The sequence below is a fragment of the Echiichthys vipera genome, assembly GCF_963691815.1.
Source record: "Echiichthys vipera genome assembly, chromosome: 8".
In the NCBI taxonomy this organism is placed as follows: Eukaryota; Metazoa; Chordata; class Actinopteri; order Perciformes; family Trachinidae; genus Echiichthys; species Echiichthys vipera.
Window position 1 is genome coordinate 12,636,597 of NC_139833.1, and position 22,498 is coordinate 12,659,094.

At 41.7% G+C, this 22,498-nt stretch overlaps 1 protein-coding gene across 2 annotated transcripts; it reads left to right on the forward strand.

The window, feature by feature from the left end:
- The first annotated feature begins 1,239 nt into the window (after positions 1-1,239).
- pitpnc1b (phosphatidylinositol transfer protein cytoplasmic 1b) lies at positions 1,240-21,038 on the forward strand. Of its 2 annotated transcripts, XM_083918170.1 has the most exons (10): positions 1,240-1,904; positions 8,139-8,287; positions 10,681-10,769; positions 11,044-11,051; positions 11,206-11,277; positions 13,552-13,644; positions 16,160-16,315; positions 17,139-17,202; positions 17,367-17,453; positions 19,469-21,038. In XM_083918170.1, exons 1-10 carry the CDS (start codon positions 1,857-1,859, stop codon positions 19,624-19,626), a joined length of 924 nt encoding a protein of 307 aa, XP_083774296.1. In that variant the 5' UTR covers positions 1,240-1,856; the 3' UTR covers positions 19,627-21,038. The 2 variants fall into 2 exon arrangements, with proteins under 2 accessions (XP_083774296.1, XP_083774295.1); XM_083918169.1 differs by lacking the exon at positions 11,044-11,051 and having other exon boundaries at positions 10,681-10,777.
- The last annotated feature ends 1,460 nt before the right edge of the window (positions 21,039-22,498 follow it).

Here is a 22,498-nt window from a genome sequence, read left to right on the forward strand (position 1 = left end):
ACATTTCTTCTCATCTCTCTCTAGTTGAGGTGTGAAAATACCTTAAGAATAAAAAGATTACAGACATTTCAAAAATAGTGTTTCTCTCAATTCTTCAGTAACAAGTTCCACCGCTGACTTTGATCTTTTCAACGCGATAAATTTAAAGTAAACATCTATTTCATCCATTAATCAATCTAGACACCAATCTTTTGATCTGCTCAATAATTTGCAGGATCAGTGATCCGAGAGCAATGCCATTCTTCACCATGGTTACCATTAACCAACCACAATTAAATAATCAATCAAAGCAATCAATGACTCGATCAACTACTGAAAACACATCTAAATCGCCACCAATCATCCTTTAAACCGCCTTGCTGTCAGAGCTCTGTGTTTCCAGTGAAGATGGAGGCAGAGACGGAGCAAAGCACACCTCAGCTCTCTGAAGTGGCTTCCCTTCTTTAAACACTGATCTGATAAGATAGGAGCAAACTCCACCAGGAATTTGTTTCCACTGTTCTTTCACTGCAGAGCGGATGATAGCAAAGACATGCGGAGAGGACAGCCACTTTGGCCCCCCCGTCTAAAGGCTGCACTAAGTAAAGCGAAGTGAATTCCACCGGAGAGTCAGAATCCAGGGCCGGTTATTAGTTTCAGCCCCTGCCAGACTGACCCTGGAGAAGCCAAACATCTGCTTCTCTTATTTGATGAGGAGGCAACAATATGTGCTTGGCAGCCGCCGTCAGATCCCTCTCACACAAAAGGAGAGCAGGGCCATGACTCAAGGACGGACACGGGCGACAAATAATGACTGCTTCGATTCCTCTACTCATTGACTAAACACGGATTCAATTAAACCCGGCTGAAGGTCGTGAGGTAATACAATGTAAGTGAGCCTGGCACTGTGCTTAATGGAAGTTCTCTTGGCTCTGGTAATATTTAATCCAATGGCCCACCCTGACTACCCCCCTGTGTCAGGGGTCCTGTCTGAGGAATGTGGTTGAAATTCAAAGACTGATGTCAACAAACTGTGTTACCCAACGTTGCCAGATATAGAAAGATGATAGGGAGTGTTATTGTTGAAAACAGTGTTGGCGACAGAGAAAAGAACAGATAAATATCAGAGACCGGGAGGGAGAAGAGGGGGAGGTGACACAGGTGAGGAGGTATTAAAGTACAGTGGGCGGGGAGTATATACTATGGGAGGGAGAGAAAAAAAGAGATAAGGAGGGAACATGCGAAGGAATCTGAGGAAGTGAGAGCAGCGGATGGCAGCTGAGGGGAAAGGGAGGAGCGCAGAGCAGGCACCAAGGTTACGCATGAAAAGTCTGAGGAGGATTTAAACAAAGCACAGAGAAGGCAGAGAAAGGGAAAGAGCAGGTAAAGTTGGTTGGCTTTAAATCTTACCTCGCAGCTAATTATCACTTTCTCACTGCTGTGAAAGAAAGCAAACAGAAACTAAAGTGAGGGGGGGAGAAAACAGCAAACAGAAAAGGGGCAGCTGAAAAGGCAGGAGAATAGAAAGCAGAAGTAACAAGGAGAGGAGGGAGAGACGGCAGTTAAAAAAGTCCAGGAGATTAATTGACAAAGAGAAAACACAACAGGAGAGACGAGGGCTGCGAGAAGTGAAGCGAGGGAGGGAATAAGTACGAAAACAGCAGAGTACTCATTGACAGAGAGGACTGGACTTAACTCAATGGATTACTGACATCAGCAAAACAAAGGAAGAAGAGCGTCAGGAAAGAGGTCACTGTGGTCCAGCATCAGCAGTGTACAGTTGCTTGCCTGAACCTGTCTACTATGTAAGCCAAGACAGCGAGACAGACTCAAGCACAGACACAGTTCACACAGACAGTCCTCTCTGTAACGGCACCATGTTGATGAAAGAGTACCGCATATGTATGCCACTGACTGTGGATGAGGTAAGTGTGTTTGTCTTTCTCACACACACACACACACACGCGCGCACACACACACACACACACACACACACACACACACACACACACACACACACACACACACACACACACACACACACACACACACACACACACACACACACACACACACACACACACACACACACACACACACACACACACACACACACACACACACACACACACACACACACACACACACACACACACACACATGCACACTGTTGGCACCACACTGTGCTGGCACTTTATCTTACACACTCTTACAACTTTAAATTGAAAGACAAGAGAGGGATTCATTTCTAACGTGAAAGTGTTGCTTCAGCTTGTAATTGTGAAAGTGTTAATGTGTTGATAAGAAAAAAGGGCCAACAGAGTGCACAAAGACCTCCTGCAGCTGCTCTGTGGGAGCTTTGGCACACCGGGCGATGGCGAAGTATGTTCGGCAGCGACAGGCTCAGACAATCTGATGGAGCCAAAGCACAACACCTGGCCAGCAGCATCATGGCGCTGTTGTTGTGACTAAATTATCTCCCCGTCTGTTTGCTTCTCTACTTCCCCGCTTGCGCTAGCACACCTAGCAGCAACAGCAGCAGCAGTAGCGCACAAACTAGTTTGACTGGTTACAGCTTTGCAAGACCTAAACTCAAACAAAAGGCCTGCAGGCTTATAAACAAAGGTGACAGCGCTACAGAGGAACGGTGGGCAGATGAGGGAGTTATGCACCAAAGTGCCCTTCAAAAGAACTGTCCTCATCACCTCCTATCACACCCCTCCCTCTTCTTCAGTTCTACACTTTACCACAACAATGACAGTGACAAATAGCAGTCCAAAATAGGATTTACAGTATCAGTTCAGGGCACACAGAAACTTGAGCTTGCTGCAAATCCTCTTTCAACTGGATGTAAGTTTTAAGTGCAGCTCGTGCTGATTTAAAGGTGAGAAATACCCAGTGGTACTTCTGTAACCCAATACGGCTCAGCATGTGTTGAGGAATGTTCACTATTGTGTTCTGCTGTGGGAAAAAAGTGGCAGTTCAGGTGGTAGAGAGGGTTAGTAAGGTTAGTGGTTCGATCTCTCAGCTCCCCGTGTGCACGTAAATGTGTCTTTGAGCGCTCACAAAAGCAATCAAAAAAGAGAGAGGGTCAGACATGCACTTTGTTCAATTAGTCATACAATCACTAAGCTAATTACAAGTCTAATCTCATCTTTTTAATCTCATGACATACCTCGGATTTAAAGAGCGCCTGTTTTTGATGCATGCATCAGCGAAGTAGCACTCTTCAGCCAAATCTACCGGCGTTTGCTGTCTCTAAAGACACCTAATCACTTTGCAAAGAAGCAACTGCCAAATGAATCTTATCATCCCACCTGTAACGTAATGAAGGCTAATGGAAGTAGTCATGTTTTCTGGTCTTATGGCATTGAATCAAAGTAGATTTAATGTGACACTGATCAACAGAAAAAGACTTTTCAGTACTGTGCCATCCTCTTCCCATACTGGAGCTGAGTACACGTTCAATTACAAATATTTGGATAAGGTTTTTGTATTTGTCTCATTGTCATTGTCAACAGAGAGATTCACAGTTACATAACAAATGCAAGTCTTTGCTCACCATGTCTTAACCTCAATTGTAACATCTTTCATTCTTCAGTTGTCGTCACACTGACACTATCTGCAGAGTCTCCGCCCCACAATGAGCTATATTTACACTCAGGAATTTATGACAAATTCGCAGCTTGTAAACCTTTTTCTTAAAAAGACAGTAGGAGGAAAATACACTTCAATAAATAAGTCTTTCAACATAATTTATCACACCCATTCAGAGTGCATAATAATAGTGATTTAAAGACATACTATAAGTCTTCTCAACTTTCTGCTAGGATATTAATTTTCAGAAAGTCAGATTCACAACCTGTGTGGGAGGAGCTCACCGCTGTAGTCTGTTAGTCTTAAGACGATGTAAAAGAGCCCATCATTGTGATTAATTAAGTCCCATAAACAGCCAATAAGTAAATATTGAATGTTGACAGTCCACAGTAATTGGAACAAGAAGGAGTGCCACATTGATGTCAACAGGGTACATTGAAGGATAGCAAACTGAGATCTAACCTCCTCTTTTGCTCTTCCTCCCTCATCTTTTCTATATTTTTAATTAAAATAATGCTTTAGTGGCACACCAATATAGGGCAACAAAATGAATTACATTACAGTAGCCACAGCAGAACAGTTTAGTTGTTTGCAGTAAAAATGTTATTGCTTTTTCATAATAACTTATAAGCTCGCCAAAGTGTTTTGCAATTAAAGCGAACACCAACGTTAAGCAGGAAAAGACAGAATGATAGCAGCATCAGTGCAGAAACTGAAGTGTTACTGTGTACATTGTTCAAAAGGAAGCACTGAATGTGTTAGTCTGAGCTCGTCGAGGAGGCCGCTCCAGATGCCCAAAGGCCTCGTCCTCTTTAGACTCACTAACAGAAAAACTGTTAACTCCTGCCTCATCAGCGTTGAGCACAAACTGGGGCTGCAGCAGAGAACAAAGTCCCATCTGCCCCTCCGTCCCCCTTAATTCAGACTCCCATGCATTCAAATTAAATTTTGATGTCAGATAGGGTCACTTGAGGGAAATCTTTACACACAGCAAGTGACTATTTAAAAAAATGAAGAGCAAATATAAAAACATGCTCCTAAGCAGCACTGAGTAAGTGCCTGTCGAGACAGAATCACACTCAGCAACAATTGCAGAACCTGCTGCCAGGAGATTTTTCCGTCATCACTCCCACCAGCTACTTCCTCTTTGTGGCTGATGGTTATTATAATTTTCTCAATGGAGTATACAGTTCATTGATTAGTGGTATTATTGATTGGGTATTAAAGTCCTCACATTTCTTATTACCTTGTGGCCACCAGTGCGTGGAATCTTGTTAAACATTCAATTTTCATTCATCCAATTTCAATTTAAACACTTCTTAAATGTCAAGTAATTTTATTTAAATAGCCTCAAATCACAAATTTGCCTTAAAGGGCTTTAAAATCTGTACAGAACATGCCACGCTCTATCCTATTACACTCTATTTAGATTAAATTGGCAACAGCGTTTCTGTTTTAACTTATCATTATGAAGTACAGTAAATGTTGATTGCACAATATAATGGCTGTAGAATAATGACACTACCAGCATTTAGATTGGTTCCCTATAAGTCTCGCTTTTACTCTCTGCCAGTGGGTACAAACTCCCGGGAAAATGACGACTGGCTTTATGGCACAAAGGAAGAGAAAAGCGCCTGTACTTATGAAAGGGATAAAATAATAATAGGCACTAGTATGTCAACAGTACTTAGCAAAAGAAAGAAAAGTCACCTGTTCTATAGTAAAGTAAAGTAACAGAAACTTTGTACTTATTAATACCACCAGGTGTTTTACTTTGTCTTTCTCATAGCACTGAGATCTGGGTTTCTGGTTCAAATTCTTGCTTTCGACAGCAAGTGTCAGCCATGTTGCTAACAATATAAACAAATGACTTGACTCAATCACCAGCCTGACTGGATCGATGTTCTTGTTCATCTGAAAATCAACAGACAATATATTGCAGCTCAAACATTTTCCTGCGCACTAGCTTGCTACTTTGTATAAGCTAAGTCTACACATTACATTTTTATGTTTACATTTATTGTGCAAACAGTGAAATAAGAGCCTTTGGTTAGTCTCTTTGGTGGCATGTGTGATTCTCACCAGTTAACAGACAGAGGGATAGACAGAAACATTCCCTGGTCTCTCTCTGAATGAAGCCCATGTTTTTTACCTTTCAGTGTCAGCATTAGCTTCATCTGTGCTTTTCTATCATTTGTCTACATTTGCTGGTGCTGTTAACACAGTCATATGAGCTCACCTGGAAGTTTGCGCTCATGTTTGCAGGCTTATTTCCATCCCTTAAACCTTCTCTGAAGACCATAATTCAACTCAAATGTTATTTGTGGAAATATGTTCATCTCTGCTGTGCAGGCTCATGACCCGGTTATAAGGGCGCGCTCACACTATCCTCCCGGACCGAGACCCGGACTTTAGGGTACTTGTCCCCCCTCCCTCTCCCCCCCGCGCCCCAGCCCCGTTTGTACTCACACTACCAGGGCCTCGGCCAATACTTCTTGCTGTCCATACGCCTTCAAGCTGTAACACGTCACACGCATTGATCGCGTGTGTGTGGCTTTGTTTACAAATCTTTCCATAGACCTCAGAGTTTTTGTGCGTCTTGTCGACTGTTTTTGAATATTTTCATCCGACCAAATCTGCAGTAAACACTCCACCTCCGCACCACACCAACGTGAACCTTTCACCGCCATTGTTGTTGTTGTTAAATGTCCGCGCATGGTCCCTCCTTCAATTTACATGTCCGAACAGGCGGACATAACGCTACTGCCGTAGGGCTCGTGCTCGTGCGCGTACACGTGCGCACGCTCGTGCTCGTACATGTGCAAACGGCTCCGCTAAAGCCCACCTATTTCAAGCGGGCCGTGGCGGCCCAGCTGGCCCCAGTTGAGCGCGGAGCGGGTGCGCTCACACTACTTAAAGGTACTAGACTTTAGCTGAAAAACCGGTTTTGGCCGCGGCCAAAAGGATAGTGTGATCACGCTATAAAACTTACACTTGTAAAGCTGAGTGATACATACACTTAAAAATACCAGTGATGTTTTCTGTTTATCAGCACTCAAGGAATGCCTCTTGTCCAATCACATTACTTGTTGATCCAGTAAGGTAGTCCCAAAAACTGCAGTTGTCCGAGTGGCCACTAGAGTAGTTTGCATAATAGAGCAATTTTTCATTGACCCCCATGTTAAACAGACTGTTTTCACATCAAAATTTAACTTGTATTGAAAAAAGAGATTCCAGTCTTTATGTTTAGGTCATATCTCCATGACAACACTGAGGGGAGTGAATGTTGTTGGACCAGGTTAGTTTTTATTCTATTGGAGGTTAAAGTTCATGAATAATTGGGGGTGCGGCATCTTGAGTGACGGATAGCTGCTGGCCCTCACTTCCTTTCTGAGGTAAACGCCAGCCAAGGCAACTCCTAAAGGTGCGGACGATTGGATTAAGTTGAGAGAACGGACCCCAAGCTGTATGCTACATCCAATTTTTTATACAGTCTATGGGTCAGACCTTACTGTTGTATAAATAACAATGGAATGAAGTTGTCTACAAGCTTAAATGTTAAATTGAGACTATACAACTACTGTGGCCACAAGAACAATAACCTGTAATGCTGAATGCTAAAATGTAGCATCACAGTAATGTAATTGGAGAAGAGTCCGACTGCAACGTCAGTAAACTACAATAGCTAACCCGTTTGCTAACAATACTTACCATTATCCTCAATAAGCTAATGATCTTTTCAAACCAAGAGAGGTTGTAACAGGAAAACCTCTGACACACCTGGATCCAACAAGAGTGGCTATTTCTTTAGGATTTATAAAGTGACAGAATTGATTGAATTCTGATTAAACACTCACGAGATTTGTGCCACATAAAAAAAAAGGATTTTTAGTTTAAATTAACACTACACAGAGAGGGGGTGTACTGTATGTCAGTGTCAGAGGAGATAATACAGAATTTACAGTTTTCAGAAAATGAACAGTAAAGACAAAAACATACATAACAAACGTGAACTATTATAGAAAAGAAAAATTAAAGAAAATATTTTATAAAAGAGAAGAAAAACCCACCAAATTGGGCCCACAGGTCTTTTGTAAGTAATACACTCTGTGTAATATTTACAGGGGGTCTACTGTACTACCAACACCAGCAGTGGTCAATCCCTGTTACCCCAATATAGATAAATAATATATTTTCCCCATTTTTCAATAAGTTTGTCCCACCTCTCAATACTTCTACAAGACATTTATTCAGCATCTACTTTTACCGATTTCAGTAAACCAGTCATGAAAGGACGGTCTCCCTGGAGTCTTCTAGCCCCTCATTAGTATTATTTTAAGATATCAGAGATAAACATGAGGGCCTGTGTGCTTAATATAAATTTTCCTTGTTGCATGACCACAATCAACAAACACTTTGTGAATGAAACTAACACTGCACTCACCTTGGATGCTTTTGATGAATTTGCTTTGTGCTTCACATTTTCTCACCACCAGTTTTTTTTTTTCTCTCCCCATCCTCACCTTCATACACCTCATCCTAAACCTCTCCTCGGGCTCCAGTACAGGATCGGGCAGCTGTACATGATCAGTAAGCACAGCTGCGAGCAGAGTGGTGGGGGCGAAGGGGTGGAGGTGGTGAGGAATGAGTCAGATATTCACCCCCAGCACGGCCCGGGACAGCTGACAGAGAAGCGAATTTACCTCAGCAGGTAGAGTGCGCCTCTATACTAATGATGCACTAAAACAAATAATTCTGATGATTTGCAACCTGAGCCTTATCCTGGAGTTGTCAGCTCTGTCATTTTGATAACGGATTGTGTTCGATCTTTGATCTCTCACTTCCCTGTAAAGCTTTAAGCTCTATAGATCCACCTTACAGGTATCACTACTGACAAGCAATAAAACATCATATCAACATAGTTAACAACCACAACCTCAGTCACAGTGTAACCTGCCCACATCCAAAGTCCAAATACCCACTGCCTGACACATGTTGAGGCCCAACCGTGGGGTTACAGTAGACATGTTATTGTAAAATGAGTTCACCGTGCAGTGAAGTGTTCTGATTGTGTAGGTACAGACTCTCAGATGAGACAAACACATCATAAAAACATGTCTCTGTTGGCAGTTTGAGGTATCAGAGACTGGTCACACCACAACCATGTGTGCTCACAAAGAAATTTGAAACAAAACAAATTCAAAACAAATGGTGACACTGTATTTTCACACTCTCTTAAGCATTAATAAAAAGTAGAACACTTAATCTTTTATAGCACACTGTAATGTAGTCGTAGGAAGACGTTTTAAGCATTTTTCAAGTTAGAAGAGAAGATCGATACAGTACAACTCTTGCATCTGTATCCTACGTTAGAATCTTGAGCCAGCAGCTGGATTAGCTTATTTTAGCATAAAGACTGGAAACAGATAGCCTGTTTGGTATTGGTTACAAAATCTGCCTACCAGCACATCCAAAGCTCCCTAATCAACATTACATCCCACTTCTTTAATCTGGAAACAAACAACATTTTAAGAGGGGTTATTTGCTGAACTATTTGCAGGCTGGGAGAAGTTGCCAGGCGACCAGAAGACACTCCAGGAAGTTGCTGCATTAATCCTGCATATAGTTCAGGATGTAACCCTCGATAAAACAACAAATGGTCATTTTAACACTTCAGTTTTGTGTGGATTTGACCACCAAGCCGTGTTAATTGGTGAACTTCAGAGGTGCTGGAAGGTGGATTTCATTACCTTTAGCTTCATACCTACCATACAGACATGTATTTCTCTGTTTGTGAACAACTATGACTCTTAAGATTGTTTAAACAGGTGTATGTTATAATTAAAATAATTGATGAATTATTTATTTATGTACACTTCTGAAAGCTTCTAAAGCTCTGTTTTGAACCTTCCAGTAATACACACTTAGAAATGTCTTTACATGTCATTACAACCATGATAGAATGTATCAGACACCCTTTATCAACTTTTTAAAAACAGTTTACCGTAAATTGAGGGGTGCTAAAATAAATCATTTAAACTTACTTCAAGCTACAATCATCCAAGGTAAACAAGGAAGTAAGCAACTGAAATGTTGCAATCACAACCGCAGGAATTTGAAACTACGCATACCTGCAATGTCTGGGTTATTGTGCTGAAAGAAAGGGTTTTATTTGTTTTGTCTTCAGGGTGACAAACCATTAATCTATGAGGAATGACCTACTAAGCTGTTTACATGGCTAATAAAAATGAATATGCTACTAATACCCCTGTTTACATGTGCAATGTTTTTACCAAGTTTTCTACTGGTGACGCACTTGAGCAGCCGTGCAAACAAGACCTTCCTCTTTCATGCCTTCCACACCTTATTGAAAAGGTTGATGTTTCGATATTCACACATATCTAAAAACCTGTTGATATCCCCGTCTTTCATAACATTTCGACCAGAAATGTGGGCTTTTCTTTTGGGCATGCACCTTTACCCCAGCTTTGCAAACTGTTGGCTAGTTGGTATTGTAAATACTTTTATGTTATTATATTTCATACGTACTAGTCAATGAATTGTGACTATAGTGAAAGCACTGCCTAAAAAAAAAAAAAACTAGAATTCTTTTAACTCTCAATTTGTTCTCTAACCCCACGCTAACCTCTCTCATTACCCTAATGTAACCTCAACACTTATTCTAATCACCACTATAAACCCAAGGCCTAATCCTAAAATAAACTCTTGCAGAAGTAAAGAAATGTTCTCACTGTGGAGGATTTTCCTAATCTTTCCGTGCTTGTGGGACATTTGGTCCTCATTAGTAAAGATATGCTGGAACACACACACACACACACCTAAGTACAGTGCATGCAATGTATTTTACCTCAATCATGTTCTGACACGTGACCTTGAAGCTACAGCAACAATTCATCACCACAGGTGTAATTGGGAATGAGTCATAAAAATGAACGCAGTGGTGAGAGTAGCCTACAGGTAATCTGGCTATAAATGGCACAAAAACCACTTAGGACCTCTCTGTCTCCCTCCATAATCTCTCTCACCTACCGTTCCTTTCTTCTCTCTGACTGTGATTCTTCTTTCTTCCTGTTTTGCGTTCAGTAAACTGCCATCCTGGGCGAAAGCATTTGTCCCGCGGTTCTTCTACGTGACGGAAAAGGCCTGGAACTTCTACCCGTACACTATCACAGGTGTGTGTGTGTGTGCATGTGTGTGTGTTTGTTTGTTTGTTTGAGTGCCTTTGTTTGTGTTAAACATCAGGTTAGTTTCACCTCGATGCATAATACAAAACTTATTTACTTTTAACAGCTGGTTTTCCAAGTGCCATCAAATATTCAACACTATGTATGCATGTATTCCCCCGGTGGTAACGTGTATGTGTGCAAGAGCAATTGCGTGCTCATGCATGTATGAGTAACTAATGCTGTTTCTCCCTTTCCATATTGAATGTCCCCGGTGCTGCAGAGTACTCAGTAAGTATTCTCACACATCATTTACTGTACATGAATGCAACAGAGCTCATCTGTTTCCAGTATCAGTGGCTCTAATCTGCAGCCTGCTTCCACTCTCTATATCTCTGCCCTCAACCCCCTTTTTCCTCCATTTTTACCTCTCGTTACCCCGTAGGTATCATTCCTCCCCAAGTTCAGCATCCGCATTGAGACGAGATTCGAGAACAACAGCGGCGATAACGGCAATGTGAGTATGAGAGGGAGCGAGGGGTGAGAAAGATGGAGTGATTAGGGAAGAGGGGGACGAGAAAGACAAGGGGGGGTGGGGGACATTGCGATTTTCTCTGCAGCAAAAAGAAAATGTTCATCACATTGATGTGTCCATTACAAGGAAAACAAGCAAAGCACAAAATGCAGTATCGGCAGATCTATTAACCAGACATGCATTGGCGGTGAACACGGCTGCTGTGCTGCATTTTGTCCACACGCATAAACACACACGGAAATTCAGTAACAATTGCACATCTGTCTGGCCCTCGTCTCTGCACCATGTAATCAAGGAGCGATCAGGTAACAAGAACCAACATGTCAGAATATGGAGATCTACAATTCTGCTTGGAGAGAAAAATGTGGCAAATCTTGTTTCTTGTCAAGAAGTTACAGGTTACATACGTTTATTCCACACAAACACAAATAAATTGAGTGCGTGCATGATCTACGCAGGTTGTTACATAAGTCAGTACACTACTAAATATGAGGTACTTTACTTGAGTATTTTATTTTTATGCTACTTATATCTCTACTCCACAACGTTTAAGAGGGAAATATTTGTACTTTTTTACTCCACTAGATCTTTTCATTTATTTATTTCACAGTTGTAGTTACTAGTTCATTTAAAAAATAGGTACAAAACATTACATACAAATCATAAGAGCTTATAAAATATGGTGCTTTGTTATGGATTAAGCTACAAACAGCAAAAGCATTTCCTGTTTTGTCGAATCAATAGTTGGACAAAACAAACAACATTCAAATAATTTATTCAAGAAATTAAGAAAGGAATCGTCCGATCAATCAATGTAAAAAATAATTATCAGTTGCAGCCCTACAAGATTTAAAAAATTAGCTTCAACTTCCACTTCAACCAAGGAAAACAGCGCTTTTCAAACATTAAAGCGTGAGTCATTATAATCTAATGAAAAAATGGATTATAGTTGCAAAAGGGTATTTTTTAACATATTGAGTATTAATAGTTTTGAAACCTTATTGTCAAGCTTTTACTTACATAATTTTACTTAAGTCACATTTCCTTTGCAGGGGTTTAACTTGTAATGGAGTTATTTTACAAGTGTGGTATAAGTACTTTTACATAATTAATGGATTTGAAAATCTGTATGAATATCTACACCACACAGAAAACACAGAGACAATGACAGGGATACCTAGAGAGAGCATCATTATCTCTCCCTCTGGGACATAAACGACACCATGGTACTGGTTACTGTTCTTTGTCGTCATCTTATTTGCGGTCATCACAATCCACCGTCAAACTACAGTATGGCATTGAAATCATAAACGCATTCACACACACAGTATGAAGTAAATACAATTATATTCGGGAAAAACAAACGTAGAACACATACCTGGCTGGCTGCACGTAACCAAGAGGGAGCGAGTTACTTTCTAAAAAAAACACTTAAAATGACTTCTTTGTCAAAAGACGGAGAAATAACCCCTCACCTCGTGTGTGGTTTACCTGTTGCACCATAAAGTGTCCAAGTGCAACGCAAACTAACTTTAACTTTAGTTCCTAACTAACACTGACAACTCAATATTCATAAAAATAGATTCAAAATAAATATATACAGGTATATATAAACAAAACATATTAAATAATGACAGAAATAATATTTATGGCGGTTAAAGTCATGCCTTGAGCACAATGTAAAAAGCAACAATACATTCATGTAATGCAACTTGTGCCGTAAGAGGGAGCAAAGACCAACAACAGCATCACAGGAGCGTAGTGGACTATTACTTTTTGGTGGGTTTTCCTTATTTGTTAGTTTTCAACTGTAAAATGAACAACTTCAGAGCGCCCTTAGAACACATTTTAAACCAGGTCAGATAAAAGTGCAGCCCCCCCCCCCCCCCCCCCCCTCTCTCTGTCCCTAGCATCAAATGTATTCTGCTCCCATAACTCCTCTGTTTTCTCTCTCTTTTAAATATCTCTTATGCGTCTTTTTTTTTTTCCTCATCTCTCCCTCTTCTGCTTTCTGTCCTTCCTCTCCTCTGTTTGCTCCAGTGTGATTTGCTCCAAGGGCCTCAGGGTGGGATACAGTGAGGGTGTTATGGTGTGTGACCTCAGTTTTCTACACAGTTACTCATCTACTCTCATCCCCCCACTCCACTGAGTGAGTGACTGTAAGTGTGTGAGGGTATGGGTGGGTGAGTATGTGTGTGTGTGTGTGTGTGTGCTCTCATTATACTGTATGACCTCCCCCCATCTGTTTGGATGTAGGTGTTTGGGGACACGCCAACCCCAGCGGGGAATGTGAGTTTCCTGGATATCCTGAGTGACCCTATCCCTGAAAAGCACTACAAAGAGTCAGAGGTACGTACTGTTCTGATACATGCACACAAACATAAAAAAGTAAAGCTTCACAAAGGCAAAAACAAATGATTGTGCGTAGAAAAAAAATACATTGAGCCTATTGAGGCAAAGGAAAAGTTGTATGATCACACTGAAAAGGGGAGTTCTCAAATAACCTTTTTGTGAAGTGGAGTGAATATCTCCACACAGTCCACTATCTGTCTGTTCTGTGTGCGCTGAAAAAAAAACTGGTATTCATGCACAGCCTTGACTCTGTAAAGGAGAAAGAAACAAAGTGGCTCAAATTGAGACAGCAACAACAACTTGGCCTGCTTTTTGTAATTGTTTTGAATGTGAAGAGTGAAGTGAGAAGAGTGTGAAGCGTTTTGCTCGCTGCTTTTGGGTTGCTGGTGTTTTTACAGAAGTGCCCTGAACGTCTCAACTTGGAACAAATTCAACTCAAAGCGAAAAAAGCGCCCGACATCATTTGGCTTCAAAATAAAACAACAGCTTTTGCCGAGTGATTTGGTGGTTGCCTAGTAGGAAGAACAACAACAAGACTTTGCCAGACTGCTGGCAGTGCTCTGTCTGATCAGGGCGTCTTCAACAAAAAAGTGTGGTCCGCCACGCCTTTTCAACCTGCAAAACTCACTCTGCCTGATCGGGTCCTAGCTCTGGCACAACCTCCTGAAGGAGCACTGATGGGGTTTATTTGTTCGAGTACTGAGTCTAACAATCTTCTCCAGAATTGCGGACGTTTGGGATTACACTTAGGACATTTTGTCTTTCTCTGGGGAGCGTTTCATCAAAAAGCATATCGGTTTTGTTTCTATGACAACAAAATTAGCTAGGTAGCTGAATCAAAACAACATTAACAGAGAGTTGACTACACAGCTAACATCCAGCTTACAACACATACAGTGATAAAATCTCTCACGAGCTACTTTTTTAGGGGTGAGACAAAATATCGGTAAGGCGATATATCGTATTGATCAGCTTGCAAAACATTATGTGTGTGTGTGTGTGTGTGTGTGTGTGTGTGTGTGTGTGTGTGTGTGTGTGTGTGTGTGTGTGTGTGTGTGTGTGTGTGTGTGTGTGTGTGTGTGTGTGTGTTTGTCTGTGTGTGTGTGTGTGTGTGTGTGTGTTTGTCTGTGTGTGTGTGTGTGAGGCACTACGTCAAGACTAAATGCACTTTGTTGTGCATTGATTCATCTCAGTTGTTAAATTCTGTAAAACTGACACTGCAATCAATCAATACAAAATTCTTGCTCTTTGCCTTTTTAGGGATATCTTTTCTTCTTCAGTTATGCTCGTCAATGCAAATTATCAGCCAATCAAATGGCAGCAACTCAATGCATTTAGGCATGTAGACATGGTCAAGACGATCTGCTGCAGTTCAAAGCGAGCCTCAGATTTACTCTCTGTCACTGATTTAAGTGACTTTGAACGTGGCATGGTTGTTGGTGCCAGACGGGCTGGTCTGAGTATTTCACAAACTGCTGATCTACTGGGTTTTCCACGCACAACCATCTCAAGGGTTTACAGAGAATGGTCCGAAAAATAGATAATATCCAGTGAGCCGCAGTTCTGTGGGCGCAAATGCCCTGTTGATGCCAGAGGTCAGAGGAGAATGGGCAGACTGGTTGGAGCTGATAGAAAGGCAACAGTAACTCAAATATCTGTCAACACACAATACAACCTATTTTCTAGCAGATAGGGAACAGCAGCAGAAGACCACACGGACACTTTATTAAGCACCAGGTATGCCTAATACAGTGGCTGGTGAGTGTGTATCATAACAGTATCGTATCGTGAGTTACTCTCATTTCCACCCCTAGTTCTGATAGTTACCTGAAAAGGAGTGACAAAACCAGGACTTTTCTGAAAAGTTTTGATATTTTCAACTCAAGCTCATAGCAACTGCACGAAAAAGTCAGGGCGCTCTGAAAAAAGATGCTGAGTTCAGTGCTATTTCTCTCTCACACACCCCCCTCTCCTCATTGGGAACAACTGAACATAGATGCTGGCACTTCTTAATTACTTTGTTTTACTGGCTTGTGTTTTTGCTTCTGAAAGAGCATAAGTCAGTAATACACACCGACACATACGCATCTTTTTCTAATCTTCATTCCCTCCTAACAATTCTTTACTCCCTCCAAGTCTTAAGAGACAAAGGTTAAATTCAGAGTCCAGGGTGCACAGAAGCATACAGACAAGCACACACCAATACAGATGCATACACATACATACTTAAGCATATATCACATAGATCAAGGGACACGGTGGAAACATAAGATTACATAATGTGTTTTATCACACTTTCCTCCTATGGGCTGTGTCCAGCAACAATCTGCTTGCACCTCCTCCACCATCACGCGCACATGCACGCACGCACTCACGCACGTGCACACACACACACACACACACAAACACACACATCCATCCATAGTTTCCCCCTCCCCAAAGACAGCTCACAGGGCCAACGTTTCTGCAAATTCAGCAAATAACGTACAGACCCACTTTTCACTCTGTGCAGGACCCGAGTCTCTGGCAGTCAAGCAAAACCGGCCGAGGGCCTCTGGAGAAGGGCTGGAGAGATGACCATAAGCCCATTATGTGCTCCTATAAGAGAGTGCAGTGCAGCTTCGAGGTGTACGGCTTCCAGACCAGGACTGAGGAGTTCATACACAAAGTGAGTCAGAGCTTCTTTTCTCCCATCACGCTTTTCCCCTGCGCTGATATAAAGAGGGTTGGATCAAGATACGATCTGCAATTAACGTTACGAGCCCATACAGGTGTAATACAAGGTGGGGAAATTGGAGTTTACAGCCAAGTGGATTTAATAAGGTGCTGTGCTTCACTCAAACATTGATTTCCGAATGGAGGTCTTTGTACACCTGCAGTAAAATGTTGATCCTCAACCATCCTGATTGGCTATTTGTTATTTGAATGTGCCACGTGTTGCATTTTGACACAAATAAATCATTACGACATTAATTTCCAGACATTAGTATAATTACCAAGGCCATGGCCAAGAAGGCTCTTAGCCTCAGATTGATTGGAACCATTGCTGTATTGTTTTATAGAACAAAAGCCGTAAGAGGGCCTCTGTTCTTTTGACACAAACAAAGCAATGGTTTTCAAAAGAGTTTCTCACAGTGGAAGTTGGTGAAAAGAGTTAAAAGAGCTGATAACAAAAAACCCAATTCAAAGCAAAGCAATGCAGCATGATGGGAAAACTAAGAGCACTAAGAACGAAACCAGCAACGCCTTTTTCCCAACATTGTTACTGCAAAGATAGAACATTTACAGGAATGCAGTTTTAGTTTTGACAAAGGCGAGTGTAAATAATACCCCTGAGATAAGTTCCACGTATTTAAGATAAGTAACACTTATCTCAACCACGATCCCTTTATTTGAAAGTAATTACAGTAAGGTACATTCAGAGCACCATGTGGCATTTTCATTTACATTTTCTTTTTCCTGATTTGTTTTTGTTTCTGGTATTATTTTAGAACATCCGGGACATTCTTCTGATTGGCCACAGGCAAGCAGTAACGTGGATAGACGAATGGCACGGTGGGTTACGATGCAAAATTTTACATATTACAAGATACAAGATAAAACAATGCGGTGGTATTTTCGAATATACACACTGTGAAATTAAATACATATTTCATACTCTGTTCTGATGCTGTATGTGTGTGTGTGTGTGTGTGTTTGTGTGCTTTGCTTTCCCACAGGGCTGAGTTTGGAGGAGGTGAGAGAGTACGAGCAAGCGATGCAAGAGAAGACCAACAGCAAAGTCAAATCCAGCCTGAACAACACAGGTGAGGTTGCAGCTCCTGACCTGCACTGAAATACCACAGAGGGTGGGAGGGGAGACAAAAGGGGGGGTGGGAGCAGAGAGAACACAGCAGGATGTGAGAACAGTGAAGGTAAAGAGAGATAGAGAGAGAGAGAGAGAGAGAGAGAGAGAGAGAGAGAGAGAGAGAGAGAGAGAGAGAGAGAGAGAGAGAGAGAGAGAGAGAGAGATGAGCAGTACATGAAAAGAGCAGTCTGAAATGTATATTTGTGCTCCGCGGTAATTATTCTTGCATTTAATTTCAGCCTAATTGGCAGCAGATGCAGAGGGAGATGTAAAGGAAGTGTACAGCGAGGCAAAATACACATTTTTAGATCGGAACAGGTTCTTTTTTTATTTATTTAGCTCACCATGTTATCCATTGTCATCAACAGACAAAATAGTATGAATTAATAACTAGAATTACTAAGTAATTCTGAGCGGCTTGCGCCACTAGTGCCTTAGCTGTGCTCTACAAGTACCCAGATGGCTGGTGCACATCTATTGGAGAAAAAAAGGAGAAGGACGAGCAGTCAGGAGGCATTTCACAACACAAGCAGCAGTGAGGAAGGAGAGAAGGGGGGTGTATGCCCAGAAAAGGACGACCGAAAGACAAATGTAAGGAAGAGGAGAAGAGTGTAGACTGAGTCATGAAGTGATAATGCCACTGCGTCTTTCTGATAAGCAGTGTAATGCAGCCACCTGCTGAACTCTCCCCATCACCAGCCCTCCCAACATAAATAACCAGCCATTGCAGCACTTAGCTGCAAATGTCAGCCCTGGTGGGGGTCTGTGTCTGGGCATATGTTGTTTGTGTGGTGTGTGTGTGTGTGTGTGTGTGTGTGTGTGTGTGTGTGTGTGTGTGTGTGTGTGTGTGTGTGTGTGTGTGTGTGTGTGTGTGTGTGTGTGTGTGTGTGTGTGTGTGTGTGTGTGTGTGTGTGTGTTTGTGTGTGTGTGTGTGTGCGTGGTCACCCTGCCCCCTGCTGGTTAGTCTGGTGAACCTCAGCTGGATGTCAGAATCAGAATCAGAAAACCTTTAATGTCCCGCAGACGGGGGAATTCTTTTGTCACAGCAGCAACAGAATATTACAAAATAAGGTAAAAAATAGCATAAATAAGCAATAAAGTTCAATTAAAAAAGGGAAGAAATAGACATATATACATATCCACATGATATAGTGCAGTTGTTCTTGTTTTGTTTGTTTTGTAATGGTATAATATGGAGTGAATAAATATGAGTAAATATGATCAAATAGTGCAAAAACAGAAGTGAGAGATATCAAAGGTAGAATTCCCAGTATGGCCTGTAGCTTGTTGCTGGATGTGCTCTGTGTGTGTGTGTGTGTGTGTGTGTGTGTGTGTGTGTGTGTGTGTGTGTGTGTGTGTGTGTGTGTGTGTGTGTGTGTGTGTGTGTGTGTGTGTGTGTGTGTGTGTGTGATGATGAGAGACATCAAGCTGCAACAAATCTGCAGTCATTGCTCAATCTGCTGCAGCTCACTGCACCGCCGTGACCCCCTACAGGCCAAACGGTGCCACTGCATTTACCTCAGTTTTCATTTCATTCATCTGCTGTAATAAAAGTAAATGGATGTCATTTACTCTCAAGAGTCTAATAAAAAGTCGGGTGTGTGGGATGAATACCAATGAGGGGTTTGACTAATGGTAATCTAATTTCACAACACAGATCTAATATATACTTAAATAAATTGAAACCTCAGACACAGTTGTCCCTCTGTTTCTCTTCTTCTCAGTGCCTCTTTTGCTTTTCCTCCTCTTTTATCTCTGTACCGCTGTTTCTTTCATGTCATGTGTATAGCTTTCTCACTCCATCTCGCAGTCTGTCATCTTCATTTTTTATTTGCCTTATTGGTATAACATGAAAAGCATTTGTGTTTTCAGAGCAAATAGCGAAGGATAATCGTAGTTAAAGTCAAAAGGAACAATCAGAAAAGACATCTCCCTCGCTCGCTCACATTCTCTCTCTCTCTCTTTTTCTTTTAGGCCCACCAGCTGCCTCTCGTCCCACGATCTCTCGCTCCATCTCAATGACAGACGCGCGCTCCCTGAAGAAGATGGGAGTGACGACTGTGGACATGTCTGACCCCTCCGCCTCCTCTGTGCCCCACAGTCCCATTCGCCTCAACTCCACCCCAGAATGACGCCTCACACACATGCACACATATACTGTACAGCACAAACAAACAGAAACCCATGTCATCCTTTACCAGAGTCATGTGATGTTGTTTCTCAAACACTAACACACCCACATGCAAACAGTGTCATAAAGGGACATTTTGGACTTATTTCCTCTCCGAGGGAGAGTCAGATGAGAAGAAGTACCACTTGCATTTCTGTCTGTCAAATAAAAGGCTACATCTTACAGCTGGTTAGCTTAGCCTAGCATAAAGACTGGAATTAGGGGTCAACGGCTGACCTGTCCAAAGATAACAAAATTGACTAAGCACAACCTTTTAAAATAAATTAGTACCTTGGTACACCTTGTTTGTTTATTCCATAAAAAATAAAGTATGAACATATCAATTCACAGATTTACAGGGGCTGATGTACTGGACAATTCATTATTGTATTAATGTTCAAATAAAACTGTTGAACAATTTATCTACAGTTCATCTTAACAAATTAAGATAGATGCCTGTACTGTATTTTGAAACTGAGCCAGTCTTTGTGCTAAGCTAAACTAACCAGCTGATGATTATTACCGTACAGATAAGATAAGAGTGGTTTGATATTTTAATCTAATTCGCCAGTGGAGAGCGAATATTTCCCAAAATGTACTTTGAGACCACCATAGAGATATTCATCTGCACTTATGCGCATGTAGTTGCTCTCTTTACCGCATGTTAAAACTGCTGCACAAGAACACACAAACACTATGTGCCAACTCAAAGACATTTCTCGTGTTGCAGTCAACCATCCTTCCAGTGTCTTCGACTACCTGTAAATGCGCTTTCTGTCAGTTCCTCAGTGGATGGAATTCAGCGACCACCTACGGGGCTCTCCGATTGTTTCCAAGCCCCTGCCTAGCAGCCTACAGACATATGCATAAGGAGTTTAATAGAGTGGATCTAATGAGAGAGAGGAGGAGTTGGGAGGAGGCTGTCAGTGCTATGGATCGGCTCCCCTCTCCACCTCAGCCAATGGGTCAGACCAGGCGTATTGACAGAGGCAGTGAGGCGTTGTATTGGCTCCTTGATCACTTAGCTAAGCGCTGCAAATGGGTCAAGCCAGGGCTAAATTTCAACTATGAGTCAATGATATGACCATTTATAGGACTATTAGCTTAATCGTTTTAAGTACATTTAGAGGAGAACAGGTTTCATCATCAATGGAAATGATGAAATTTCCAAAGTTTGCTGTTCTTATTTGTAAAAATAACATATTGTTTGAATCAAGTATATGATGAATCAAGTGGAAAAGACAAGTGGAAACAAGAGACTATCTTGCAACGGGATCACACCAGTCATGACTCACAAAACCAGCGTTGCTGTCGCAGTTGGTAATTACACTGTATAGTCTTTTGTAATGGATTTTTATCAATAAATACAATTTCTTCCCAATGAGGATTCCCTAGTGTCCTTATATCTGCCTAGATAAGTGAGAAACATTGACTCCCTGCAGGCATTATCAGCCATCTTTGATCAGTATTGACCAGTAGATGGACCAGCTGCGCTCACATCATAGCACTCGCATGTAATCTACTCACCAATTTCACACTTGTGTGCCATGTGGAACCGGCTCCAGCAGCAGTGGACATGAAAAGAAGCAGCCACACTTGGTCCAGCCTGGTTGGCTCTGTAGCAGGTTGCAGTTTTCTCTGTGCAAGACAACGGAGAGGAGAATAATGAATGTTTAATAGATGCAGGGTTGTTGGGTGTGTGTGCATGTCTGGCATCTTTGTATCACTTTATTGTTCAAGACTTCAGGACAAAAGCCCAGGCTTGTCGCAGAGAGCCGTGGAAGTTCCTGTGACTGACAGACATGGCAGCTTGCTTCAAATGGTGTACTAAATAGCTTGCGTTATGGGTCTCATTATGGCTTCTTTTATCCATACAAATCAAGAGCCAGCACGACAATTTGTTATTAGTTTCCCGACAAAGGGCTCGCAAACGTACATTCGCATACACACTGACACGTAAATAAATGCACACAAAACTCTTTATCTCAATGTCTTTTTACAGTAGCAGCAGGAGGCTGATATGAAAGAGCAAGCGCTCAACACAGCCAGGAGTGTTCACAAGTGCTGCAGAGGGAGCACAAACTGCCGGCTGCACTGCATTAACATTACCTTTTTCTCTTTCACTTCTTTGTCTCTCACATTGAATTTTCTCTCTCATTATTGCCGTCTTCACTATTCTCATTCTCCTTTCTCTCCATCTTCCTTCTTTATTCTTCCTCTCTTCTTCTTATTCTTGAAATCTCCCTTGATCTCCTTTTCTCTCGTTCCTCTTTATCTATGTGTCCTCATCTTCGTTCCTCAAGAGGGTCTCTAAAGAAGATGTACTGTGTTCATTATATGGAAATGTTCCCCATGGTACATTATCATAGATCCTGACCCTGTAGTGCTGAATCATCCTGCTATTCCCAGTTCACCCATCAGACCCCACAAATAGCACGGTGGAGGAAAGGACGGTGGAAAGACAATGGGGAAACAGTAAGAAGGAAAAAAAAGGAATTGGAGATGAAGGAAAGAAACCAAATCAAGCAATAAAGAATAAAATTTGGATGGAAAGACACTTTGAACAAGCAGGAAGTTGAGCCAGTATATTCTGGGAAAAAAAAGAATAAAAAGTGTCCGTGTGTCCTACATAATTTCTCCTCCACCTTAATGGCATTTTGCCAAACCACACTGATGTACGAGTCCCAGATCAATAGACGCTCTCCATTCACTAGACAGACACTAATGCAACTGCCTCATTTGTTTGACGACGTGTGCATGTGCATGAGTGAGTGTGAGTTTGTGTCTTTCAAACTGGGTCCCCATTTCCTCGCTGTGTAGTATCTTTAACTCAG